The 12,076-nt window shown below is 38.5% G+C and overlaps 2 protein-coding genes across 2 annotated transcripts; both read left to right on the forward strand.

Moving 5' to 3' along the window:
- Positions 1-1,631: 1,631 nt before the first annotated feature.
- On the forward strand, positions 1,632-7,211 carry parp3 (poly (ADP-ribose) polymerase family, member 3). The gene is made up of 11 exons (XM_006806701.3): positions 1,632-2,012; positions 2,298-2,500; positions 2,580-2,705; positions 3,026-3,208; positions 3,416-3,554; positions 4,390-4,613; positions 4,709-4,864; positions 5,001-5,087; positions 5,169-5,346; positions 5,432-5,575; positions 6,066-7,211. Exons 2-11 carry the CDS (start codon positions 2,315-2,317, stop codon positions 6,239-6,241), a joined length of 1,599 nt encoding a protein of 532 aa, XP_006806764.2. The 5' UTR covers positions 1,632-2,012; positions 2,298-2,314; the 3' UTR covers positions 6,242-7,211.
- A 984-nt stretch (positions 7,212-8,195) lies between these two features.
- gpr61l (G protein-coupled receptor 61-like) lies at positions 8,196-11,173 on the forward strand. The gene is made up of 2 exons (XM_006806703.3): positions 8,196-8,421; positions 9,317-11,173. The coding sequence occupies exon 2, from the start codon at positions 9,369-9,371 to the stop codon at positions 10,671-10,673; it is 1,305 nt and encodes a 434-aa protein (XP_006806766.1). The 5' UTR covers positions 8,196-8,421; positions 9,317-9,368; the 3' UTR covers positions 10,674-11,173.
- Positions 11,174-12,076: the final 903 nt, after the last annotated feature.

Here is a 12,076-nt window from a genome sequence, read left to right on the forward strand (position 1 = left end):
AAATAAACCTTCAATTTTCAGTAGCCAAATCAGTCAAATATGCTGTAAATCTGCTGTCATGTTATGTTATAACATGAAATTTTCACCCTTGGCAAGTGCAGGATTCATCTAAATGCAAAACAGAGTACACATATGCAGTGTTTTTGCACTGTGCCTCTCATTTCCCCTAACTCCAGTAATTTATTCACAGGACTATGCAAAGCACTGATGTGACCAGAAGAACATTTTGGGACTCAGTGTCTTATTTATCTTCACACTTGGACAAAAGAAGCAACCCAGCAATGAATACAAAAGTCAACTTTCACAACTCTTTAAAATAATAGTGTGCAAATTAAACCTCCATCAGCTGGGATCTGAAATCTTTGGTGCCCAAATTTTAACAGCTTAAATCTACACCATCTGCCTAGACCAAACAGCCACTGAAATGAGAATTACCTGCACAAATATCATCTGTTGACATGAGATAAAATTCACCAAAGCTGTCCTGGACCCGGCCCATACAGTATCAACGATTTAACACTGCCATCTTGTGTCCACATTTTTTTCATTTGTCTTAATTTGACCAACATGCACGCAGCTTTGGGGTTTATCCAAATATAGAACATTTCCATATGAAGGAAGTCAATGAATAATTGCAGTTCTGCTTCAGTAGATCTGCTCACTGAACATCATCAAACTGCTGTTTTTACGTGGGACAGGCCAAACATGCTGTTCCTTACTGTGAAAGACAGGCTCGCAATATATCAAGCATATTATCAAGACACAGACACAATTTTGTGGGGGTAATTAATTTTCGGTATTGCCTGATTGTGCAATACAGTTAATTGCAGCAATCCTGTTAAACTCTTGAACTGATAGTCTCACCCTCATGAGGAAAACCACCACTGTGCATGTAGCTCATTCATTTTAGTTCATCATGTTAGGCAGCTTTTAAACAGACTTTCTGGATTTTTATTAAGTTAAGTTACAACTAAACTGCTTAAGAGACAAAGGTTGTCCAATATGTTTGTCTAACCCTTGGACAAACACAAAGGTCACATGGTACCCTGCTGTCTCAACAATCCCTTTATTAGGTTGCTAGAAATAAACATGTATACATGGCACAGACATGTATACATGTCTACACAACAAATTTCCCAAGTGTGGGACTAATAAAGGTTATCTTATCTTATATTATGCATGCGATTAACTTATTAGAGCAGTTGAAAAGTGGCTGATGAGTGTAAACTGTACATTAATGAATTGTCACACACCACCACCACCAATGTTTTTTTCTCTGCAACCTATTCACTCCATAATTTTAGCATAAAATATGTATATAAGTTAAAAATGACTGCAATAATTTTTTCATCGAGTTGCAGTAAGTGTAACGTGTTCAATCTCACACATTTAATGTCAAAATATACTGAACTGGAAACATCAGGTAATTAATATTTTTGCTTAGCAAGACTGTTTGCTAGGGGTTTTTTTAAGTTAAGGGAGCTGTCAAAATGATATTATATAGCAATTTGCTACTACATAAAATTCTATGAATATAAAAAGATTTAAGCTAATATATAAAATATATTTTCCATGAAAATCCGAAAAAGAAACGCACAGTTGTGAAGCTCCTACTGTTGTTAATCGTGGACCGGATGAAGGGAAAGCAACGTGATTAAACCTTTGAGAAAGTACCTCTGTTATATTATATAGCTATAGGTAGGGCACAAATAGTCACAGGATTTAAAAGACCAGTTCATTTTGGCCTTGGTCCTCGCTTAATCCACCTGTGAAAGGCACAAACGAGCCTCACACCGGACTCAGCTAGCTAGGTGGCGGTATAGCCGTTTGTTCGCTCCGTTGACTCCAGCAGCAGAGGAGGAGGAGGGCACAACTCAGCTCCAGCACTTCCGCGTTTTGTAAAGTGATTGTAAACTTACAGAAAATCATAGACACTCACTTACAGCCGGTGTTCTGCTTTGGTGACGAGGAATATCTTTGAGTCTGCTGTTAGCATCATTTATCGTTACAAGGTGAGTCCCGTACACAGGGGAATTCTTGTTGTTTTTATGATAAATAACAAGGGGCGGAACTGGTCCAGTGTCTGCGCTGCTTCAAAACATATCAAAACTACTGTTGCAGTGTCGGGTGTTGTTTTTACTAATGGCAGATAGTCTGTAATTATCGGTAACGGATGTGTGGGGAGTACTTCGGCTTGTTCTGGTGAACAGTCAGAGATGGTTGTATGAGTAGTGCAGGCATGCCTGAACTTGTCCAGTCATAATGTCCAGAGACCAAAGTGATAAATTTGTGTACAGGCCTTTCAGTTAGGACCATGGCACCAAAGAGACGAGCTGCTTCTGCTGCCAAGGCTGGTGGAAAGAAGGTCAAACAGGAGCCTGAAACACCAAAAGCCAAAGATGCCTTTACCTCTGCAAAGGAAGCCCTACTGGCTGCAGGGCCACAAGTAAAAAGCAACAAGAAGGTGGATGAACACTGTTCATTGTCATCCTGTGGAGAGGTAGGACACGTGAAGTAGGGCTTGTTAGTGCAGGAACAGAAAGCTGATTTTGATAAATGTTCTCTGATGTCTTCACCAGGTGTATGAGGATTGTGACTGCATGCTCAATCAGACAAATATCGGACATAACAACAATAAGTTTTATGTCATCCAAGTTGTTAAAGCAAACAACAAGTACTATTCATGGAACAGATGGGGCAGAGTGGTGAGTTTGTTCTACTGTTTTTTTAAATGCATTTTGGTCTGTTAATTCATGTACACGCCCACACTATGTGTATATATATTTATACATATATATGTATATATGTTTATACATATATATATATGTATAGATAGATAGATAGATAGATAGATAGATAGATAGATAGATAGATAGATAGATAGATAGATAGATAGATTGATTCTTTTTCTAAAGGGCTTTGGGGGGAAAAAGCAGACATTATTGATTTTTAACCCCAAATGCTTATTGCTGTGTGTTGACATATTAGCATCACTGTTAGTGCTTCATTTCTAACCTGGTTTCAGGGGGAAGTCGGACAGAGTAAACTTAGTTCGCCCTTTGATAAGGCTGAAAATGCTGTCAAGGACTTTGAGAAGAAGTTTAAGGACAAGACAAAGAACAACTGGAGCGACCGAATGAATTTTGTCTCTCACCCTGGGAAGTACACCTTGATAGAGGTGGATGGAGAGCAAGATGCTGAAATCAAGGTAATTTGAATACCTGTATGATTAGATCAAGGAGCATTGAGCGTGGTTATGAAACCTCAAATTGTTAAAATCACAGTAGGAGAAGCAAAGTCTCTAAAAATAAATAAATAATGCAAATTCTTCAACTGCGTCTCTAATATTTTAGACTTTTGACACTCTGTATGAGCTTTAGCAGAATCTCCCTGTGCGTTTTCTTGGACATTGCAGGTAGACTGTGTTGATGGCAAGCCAGCCCAGGTTGCAAAGAACGCCCTACCTTGTACCCTCGATGAAGCTACACAGAGCCTCATTAAGCTCATTTTCAGCAATGACATGTTCAAGGAGGCGATGGAATGTATGAACCTAGGTGGGTGTGTCTCACTTTTAAAAGTTTTCACACGACAGATCCAGTCTGCAAACACTCTTTGTATTTAAAATACCAGTTGTGTAATGTACCTGTGAAGCTGAAATGGGTGCGTACTTTAAAAATACTCCTGTGTATTAAGCCTAACTTGTATTTCTAAGAACTGTAGGAAACAATAAAGGATGCGATGTAAATGATTAAACATTGTTACAAACAAAGGGTAAAGTCTACATCTGCATATCTTCCCTCATCTCAGCATTTTGGACGTATATGATCAATGTTCAGAGCTTTGCTAGCTGCAGTAGGCAGAAAGCTAGAAAAGGCAAAAATGAAGAGATAAAACAGTAAAAGCAATCCTAGGCTTAAAACTCGATAGGCTTCTCTCTGCACCTTTGTCCTCTGTGCATCTGCACGTGTTTCATAGCTCTAAAAATAAGTGAGTGCTGGCTTCTGGCTTCACACATTATTATGCTTAACCCACTGCACCTCCATAACTTGTTTCCTGTGAAGACTTAATAGTAACTATCTGATTTGGTCTGAAAGGTTGTGTGGTTTACGAGAGTGTCCTGTTTTGACTATACTTTTCTAAACCCTGAAATCAAAGTCGAAAGAAGGCTCAATTGTGTAGTTTCCTCTATGAGCACACTAGCACACTGAGCACACTTCATCTGAAAACAACCTAACCTTACATTTTTGTTTCTCATTTGGAAACCTTTTAAATTGCATTAAAAACACTTTTTTAGTCAAGTGTTTTTAGTGCAATCCTGGGCACAAAAATGACAAAAACATGCAATGATCTGCTTGAGAATTGTGTTTTTTGTATGTGGTTATTACGCAGACATCAAAAAGATGCCTTTGGGCAAGCTCAGCAAGGTCCAGATTGCAAAAGGCTTTGAGGTTTTGGAGGAGATTGACGCTGCTATGAATCAAAAAAGTGGAAAAGGACGTCTAGAAGAGCTTTCCTCAAAATTCTACACCACAATCCCACATAACTTTGGCAGGAACAGACCGCCTACTATTAATGATAAAGAGATTGTGGAGAAGAAAAAAGAGATGCTTTTGGTAAGATTTTCTGGTTCATAAATTAGGAGAAGCTTTGTCTTGCTGTGCTGTGTTCTCATTCCTAAAGTCTGTTCCCTGTTGTGTGTTTTTTACAGGTGCTGGCTGACATTGAGCTTGCCCAGACTCTGAAGTCAGAAACTGAGAAGGCTCAAGAAGAGATGATACAGACGGTTCCTCACCCTATAGACCAAGACTACAATTCTCTCAAATGCAAGCTGACTCTGATGGAAAAGAACACAGAAATGTTCAAGGTACTGTCTCTTACGTGACTAAGTCTTATAAATACAAAGTTTTTGGACTGCTGCTTATCTCAGATCTGCTATTCATGTTGTTTTATACAATAGTAGCAGTTGTGTTATTTCCCTCTTTGTGTTTTCGCATTTGAAGATCATAGAAAATTACCTGAAAGCGACTTCAGGTGACTATTACAAACCAAAAATTCTCAATGTTTGGGAAGTCGATCGAGAGACAGAGGTAGGCACTACAGCCAGTTTTATTAAGTCAAACACAGGAAACGGGCATCCTCTGACCGAAAGCACATGTTCCGCATTGCAGGGGCAGCGCTTTAATGAGAACAATAATCTGGACAATCGGCGTCTGCTGTGGCATGGTACGAACATAGCAGTGGTTGCAGCTATCCTGAAGAGTGGTCTGAGGATAATGCCCCATTCGGGAGGCCGTGTCGGTTGTGGTATCTATTTTGCCTCTGAAAACAGCAAGTCTGCAGGTTACGGTAAGGCTAGAAGCAAGAAACAAGACAATTTTGAGTCTTTATTGGAGTCATAACATTGTACTTTTCACTTTCTGTCCATCTTCAGTGCGCCCTTCCAAAAATACAGGAGTGATGTTTCTCAGTGAGGTCGCCCTTGGCAAAGAACATACCATTACCAGAGACGATTGTTCCTTGAGGACGCCTCCAGCCGGGTGTGATAGTGTGGTGGCACGAGGCATTGTCGAACCAGGTGCAGTACTTTTTAAGTTTTATACGGTAAAATAATACCTTTTATAAAGAAATATACAATGTCACAAAGTAAACTATCAGCATATTGAGAGATCTGCGTGCCTTTTGTCCTTGAAATTGTTTGGCAGTTTGGATGAAGTTTAATTTCTACTGGTAACTCATGGCAAATTCATTAAAAGAAACTTGCTATTCATGTTATCCGATTATGTCAGTTTCCCCCAAATGAATAAAAATATAAACATTTGAAAATCAGAGTGGCAGTAGCTTTTCTGTGTGGAGCTTGCGTGATCTCCCTGTGCTAGTTGCCTTACCTCCAGCCCAAAGACATGCATGTTAGGTGAAATGGTGACTCTAAATAGGCTGCAGGTGTTCATGTAAGCACCTTGTGGCCTGTAGTGCACTTTGAATGATCAATTAGTCTGGGAAAAGTGCAATATGAATGCCACCTCCTGTCAATTTTATTATATCACTTTGTGATTCTTTGATTTCAGATGCGTCCAAGGACATCTTCATCACCCTGGAGGGTAAGAAGGTTGCTGTGCCTCAGGGTAAGCCAATAAAGCGACCCCAGTTTTCTGATAGCCACTTCAGCAACAGTGAATATCTCATCTACAAAGAGAGTCAGTGCCGCCTTCGCTACCTGCTGGAGCTAAACATGTATGGCTAATTCTAACCAAAGAAAAATGAAGGTCCTTTTGTTTGTTTCTTGGTGATGGACTTCCTACTGTCCTTCTGATAAGGCTATGGTCTAATGCAGTGAATGTGGATCTGTTCATTTTAGATGCACTTTTCTGTGCCTTACGCTTATGTTTGTGTAGTTTGCAAGTTTTTATACATACTTTAAAAAATGTAAAGCTAATTTACAATGAAGAGCATGGTGGTCTTTGCACATTTTTGTTTTTGAATTGAGTTAGTGGTTCTAAAACTGGAGGGCTGGACTACAATGTGAAAAATGTAAAGTGAAAACTGATTTCAATTCATGTGATTTTCTTTTTTAAGAAAAAACAGTAATGTTCAAGTTTTTAGTTGTTGAGAAGCAGTGGATGACTTCTTACAACTAATGAGGTGGAGCCTGCCAGTTTGAGAACCATTGAATTACATATTGAACCTCACGTTCTGTTTGGCGTCTCAGTTCTGTTTCTATAGGGTTTACATATTTGCATACGCATCATTTTGTCTAAGTGACAACGAAGGACACAGTCCTGTGCTTCAGAAAGAAAGGGTCTTGAATGTGCACCTATATATGCATTTTGAGTAGTGATAAATTAAGATAAACTGGTGTGGGAAAGAGGCATAAATGGTACCTATACAAAGACATATTTATGAAAATGTAAAATGCAAATTTTTAGGTAACATTGAAGAACTGTTACAAATGTAAGAATGTTTCAAGGAGTTTTCTGCTTTGTAAGCCAGTCCCACTATGCCTTATTGGTTTATTCCAAATACAACCACATGGTGTCATTAATGAGAAACTCCATTTTAGATTAAAAACAATGTTCTATGACATTACGTGAATATAGAATATACTGAAGTGTCCCTGAAACATCTCTTATTATGAAGGCAAACAGTTAAAATGATGCCATAATGGTAATGCACTGACTGTGATTGTAAACAAGTAATCCATAAATAAAGAATAAATCATCTAAAATGTTTACTGGTTGTTTGGATATCTTCTCTTTCGAATTCATAATGTTTCTCATATAATGCTATGTTTATGTGTTATGTAGAGTGCTTAACAAATTTATTAGTCCACCACCCAATGTAATGATTAATCCACCAGCATGTGCAGACTCTTTAATCGGACTAATATTTTTAATGCTAAAGTAAAGTTATTGTTATTATCTGTGAATTTATCCAAAAATGTATTATCTTACAGAAAAGTGGAAAATGTAGTATAGCATATTGGTGAAGATTAAGATCCCAGATTACAGCTACTTACTTAGATTCATGACACGAAAAATTAGTTTTAGTGGTTGAATGTTATCCTTGATTAATTCTCAGAGGGGTCCAGTGGGTCAGCTTAAAAATGTATTTTATTTTTTTTTTAAATTACATTTTTTTTTAGTTTTAAACATGGTTTTTTTGTGTGTGTATTTGTGGTTTCTTTTTTATAACAGGTGGTTTAATGGTTTTTTTTAAGCGCTGTATTTGTTATTGCAAAGGGATTAAAGGACTCATTTTGCAAGATACTAGCTCACATTGTGTTTGCTGCAAACACTGCTTATCATTTATTTATTAATGTTTAGGAAAGTTCGTATTATGCGAGTGATGTTCTCTACAGGTATACTATAATCCAGCTCAGTGAAACATATAGTTTAAGATGTATGAATAGTTTTTGGAGTAGATGTAAATTGAAAATATTTAAAGTCAAATAGATGTAAAAAGAAAACAGTTGCAGTGCCAACGTAAGCTACATTAAAAACAGAAATAAATCTTTGAACTGGTGGCTGTTAGGACCCAGGAGAGACTGGGCTCTGGAGGAAGACAGAGGAGTGTGTGTCTGCTTGAAAAAACAAAAAACACATCACTCACACAATCACACAATACAATGTGTGACAGTCACCGCCATACACAGCATCAAACAGCAATAGGGGTGTTACTAGAGGAAGGGAGCAGGAAGAGAAGAAGCATCATTTAAAAATGGAAAACCGTCATGGAATTGGGAATATACCTGTCTAGCAGCTCTGAAACTCTCCTCTTAAACTTTTCATGTGGAATTAACAAGAACAACAAAAAAGCTGGGACTGCATAAACAATATGTGGGATTTAGGCTATAGTGGTGTCAGCGCTGACACTTGGTTAACCTATTCAGATTTAACTATGGTGTAGAAACAGAGTGGTTCATGGGTAAGTTATTTCAGTTTGATCTCATTTTTCAGTGCTCTATTTGTTTCTTTATTAAGCATACAAAAATACAAAATGCAGTCAATAAATATATTTTCCCCACAATAACATATGAAGGCACAGAAATCTTTGAAAGTGTACCATTGCAATCTATTTCAGTATCTGGTAGTGGTACTAGTGTGTTCCTACAGCAGGTCTAAAGTAGTAACTTGTACTTGTCTACATTTTACCATAACAATGGGTTTATAATTTCAGTTACTTTTATTAGTGTGTCTACCAAAATCTACCAAATCTACCAAAATTTGTTCAGTCACAGTTGTGATTATAATAACTTCTACATCACATCATCTCCTTGTAATTGATCCTGACATTGCAAATACAACAAAAGGAGTCAATAATTCCTTCCTGATGAAAACAAAAGGCCGTGTGAACAAAGGTTTATCAGATTGCAGTTAGATCTAAATCAGTCAGTCTGTAAAACCTCTTAGAGTACTGGCTGTTAATGGATTAGACTTTTTAAAGAGAAACAACTCTCCTCACAACTCTTTAATTTAACAGCAGTTTAGTAAGCTGACTGAACGTTGTATAACCATTGTTTTTACTCTAAACGTTTCAAAGTTTACCCATCAATATGTTTACACCAGCTGCTATTACTCTTATGACCTTTTAACAAGTCACAGTGAGGAATTAAATGACTGTGGAAATTTAATTGCAATATATTTCTCAATTAATTCATATTAAATAAAATTGCATGACATTATATGGACAGAGGCGATCACATACACAGAAATAAAAAGCATACCTTTTTAATAGGTACATAAATACGCTTGTAAAGTCTATACTACTTTAAAATGTTTATTGATGTTTTATGAGAATTTTTCATTTCCTTTCAACACAGATCCACATATGAAGAAATCTGAGATAAAAATGGAGGAAGCTGCGATTTAATAATGGCTGACAAGACCAGGTCCATGTTAGCCTCTGTGGCAAATCATTCTGTTCTGAATCTTACAACTGCCCAGTGGGAACCCAATCCTACCGTTCCTGCTGATGTGGGTGTTGTCACAAGCTCTCAGTCACAGATCAAAGATCTTTTCGGTTTGTTCTGCATGGTTACCCTCAACCTCATTGCTTTGTTGGCCAACACTGGTGTGATGGTGGCGATTGCTCGTGCGCCTCACCTTAAGAGGTTTGCCTTTGTGTGCCACCTGTGTGCAGTTGACTTGTTGTGTGCCATCCTCCTGATGCCTCTGGGGATCATATCCAGCTCGCCGTTCTTTGGAACTGTTGTGTTCACTGTTCTGGAGTGTCAGGTTTACATCTTTCTTAACGTTTTCCTCATTTGTCTGTCCATTCTCACCATCACAGCCATCAGTGTAGAACGTTACTTCTATATTGTGCACCCAATGCGTTATGAAGTCAAGATGACCATCAATCTTGCTATCGGTGTCATGTTACTGATCTGGGTTAAGTCAGTCCTCTTGGCTATTGTCACACTGTTTGGATGGCCAGCTTACGGACCTCAGAGCTCGATTGCAGCGGCTCACTGCTCTCTTCACGCGAGCCACAGTCGCCTAAGAGGAGTATTTGCAGTGCTATTTAGTGTGGTTTGTTTCATGGCTCCAGCAGTGGTTATCTTTGCTGTTTACTGTGCTGTGTACAAGGTGGCTCGTTCTGCAGCCCTGCAGCAAGCCCCTGCAGTAACAACATGGGCAAATGCAAGCCCTGCCAAGGATCGCTCTGACTCCATCAACAGCCAGACTACCATGATCACTACCACCCGTACTCTGCCACAAAGACTTTCTCCAGAGAGGGCATTCAGTGGAGGCAAAGCTGCACTGACTTTGGTATTCATCGTAGGCCAGTTCCTGGTTTGTTGGCTGCCCTACTTCATCTTCCACCTACAGATGTCTCTGACTGGTTCCATGCAGAGCCCTGGGGACTTGGAGGAAGCTGTCACCTGGCTGGCCTACTCCTCGTTTGCTGTCAACCCATTCTTCTACGGCCTGTTGAACAGACAGATCAGAGAGGAGCTGGTAAAGTTTAGACGTTGCTGCCTTACACAGCCTTTGGAGTTTGGGGCATCAAGCCAAGAGGGTTCGTTTCAGGAAAACTTCCTGCAGTTCATCCAAAGAACCACTAGTACAACTGAAACTCGATCCAACTGTGCCAACTCCAGTCCCCAACCATCCACTAACCATACTGTGGATCAAGTAAATAAGATACCTGGACAAATACCAGAAGAGCATGCTTAAACAATGATGAGCAGAAGTTGTGTACTACAGAGCTAATATGTAGTCACTGTCACTGTTCGTTGTTTTTGCAAGACATTTTATCTTTATCAATATGTTTCTGCAGGCCACTGCAGGCCACTTTTGAAGGAATAAGTGATGGTGGACAAAATCCAGTGGCCTCTATAAACAAAAGGAACAGTTACAATAATGCTTTTAACATACATATGGACATTGATAGTATTGTTTTAAGATAGTATTGGAAAAAATCTGTTCAAGTACAAATATAATGTTTTGGATATTTTATCTTTTAATTATGATAAGTGTTCCTATTTAGGTCAAGGGACTGTGGTTGTACTGTAACCTGAATTATTGAAATGATGATCTATTCTCCCACGTAAATTTACCTTTCTCTGATTTCTCTGATTTTAACAGTTTTTGTGGTAATTTTATATAAATGTAAATGTAAATCTGGAATGAATGTAAATCTGGAATACTGCAATAATAAGGTCTTGAGAGTTGGTTGCCGGTTTCCTCTCAATAACAAGTATATTATATATCTCAATAATAATGTATATTTAAATGCTATTTTTGTGTTGACATTTTTAAAGTGCTAAATGTTTCCAAGCTGTGGGCCTTTCTATTTAATATTCAGGAGCTTGTGGTTATCATATATGACCAAATAATCCCGTGGAAGTGCCAATGCTCTCTGTGTTCAGAGGTCAAATGAACCTGAGGGCTAATACCTTTGAGTTCTTCTGTGCAACAGATATGCTGATGGATCGTGGGCATCAGCTGGCTCTGTCGTCATGGAAATTGAGTGACTGGAGGTGACTCGCACAGCACCAGCGGCCTTTCAGCTGGATGTATACTTAAGAATCAGATCCTGATTGGAGTTTGCTAATTCACATCTAAAAGGTCTAAAACTTCAGATACGGATCAATAACATGCAAAGAAAGACTGAAGGTAGATCACAGAAGTCCCTGCAAATATGGACTACTATAATAGTGGGTATGGTGAGGAAACGATAGTGAATTTACAATAGAAATCATTACTGGGCAATGATTATGGTCTGAGAGTGGTGACAAAGTGCTATTTTATGACCCCTGCTGTTTGTGTTAGTCTTTCACAAACAGGGAAAAAGACAGAATAGTGTGGTTACAGCAAATAACGACTAACACCATTTCACTTGCTGTGCTATACACGATGCACCACTCTTACCTTACTGTAGCTGTATATTTAATCCCTGGGTAAATGCCGTGGTAGCTTTTTTTATTTTATTTTAACCAGGTGGATATTAATGACGCAGAAGTACACATGGGAGCATAAAGGACTCTATTATTCAAATGTACAGTTCTGAGATTATAATAATAATACGCACAATTTAGGACTCACACACATCAATCAAGAGATTAATAGTAGGACAC

Source organism: Neolamprologus brichardi, chromosome 5 (genome assembly GCF_056152115.1).
Source record: "Neolamprologus brichardi isolate AB-2024 chromosome 5, ASM5615211v1, whole genome shotgun sequence".
In the NCBI taxonomy this organism is placed as follows: Eukaryota; Metazoa; Chordata; class Actinopteri; order Cichliformes; family Cichlidae; genus Neolamprologus; species Neolamprologus brichardi.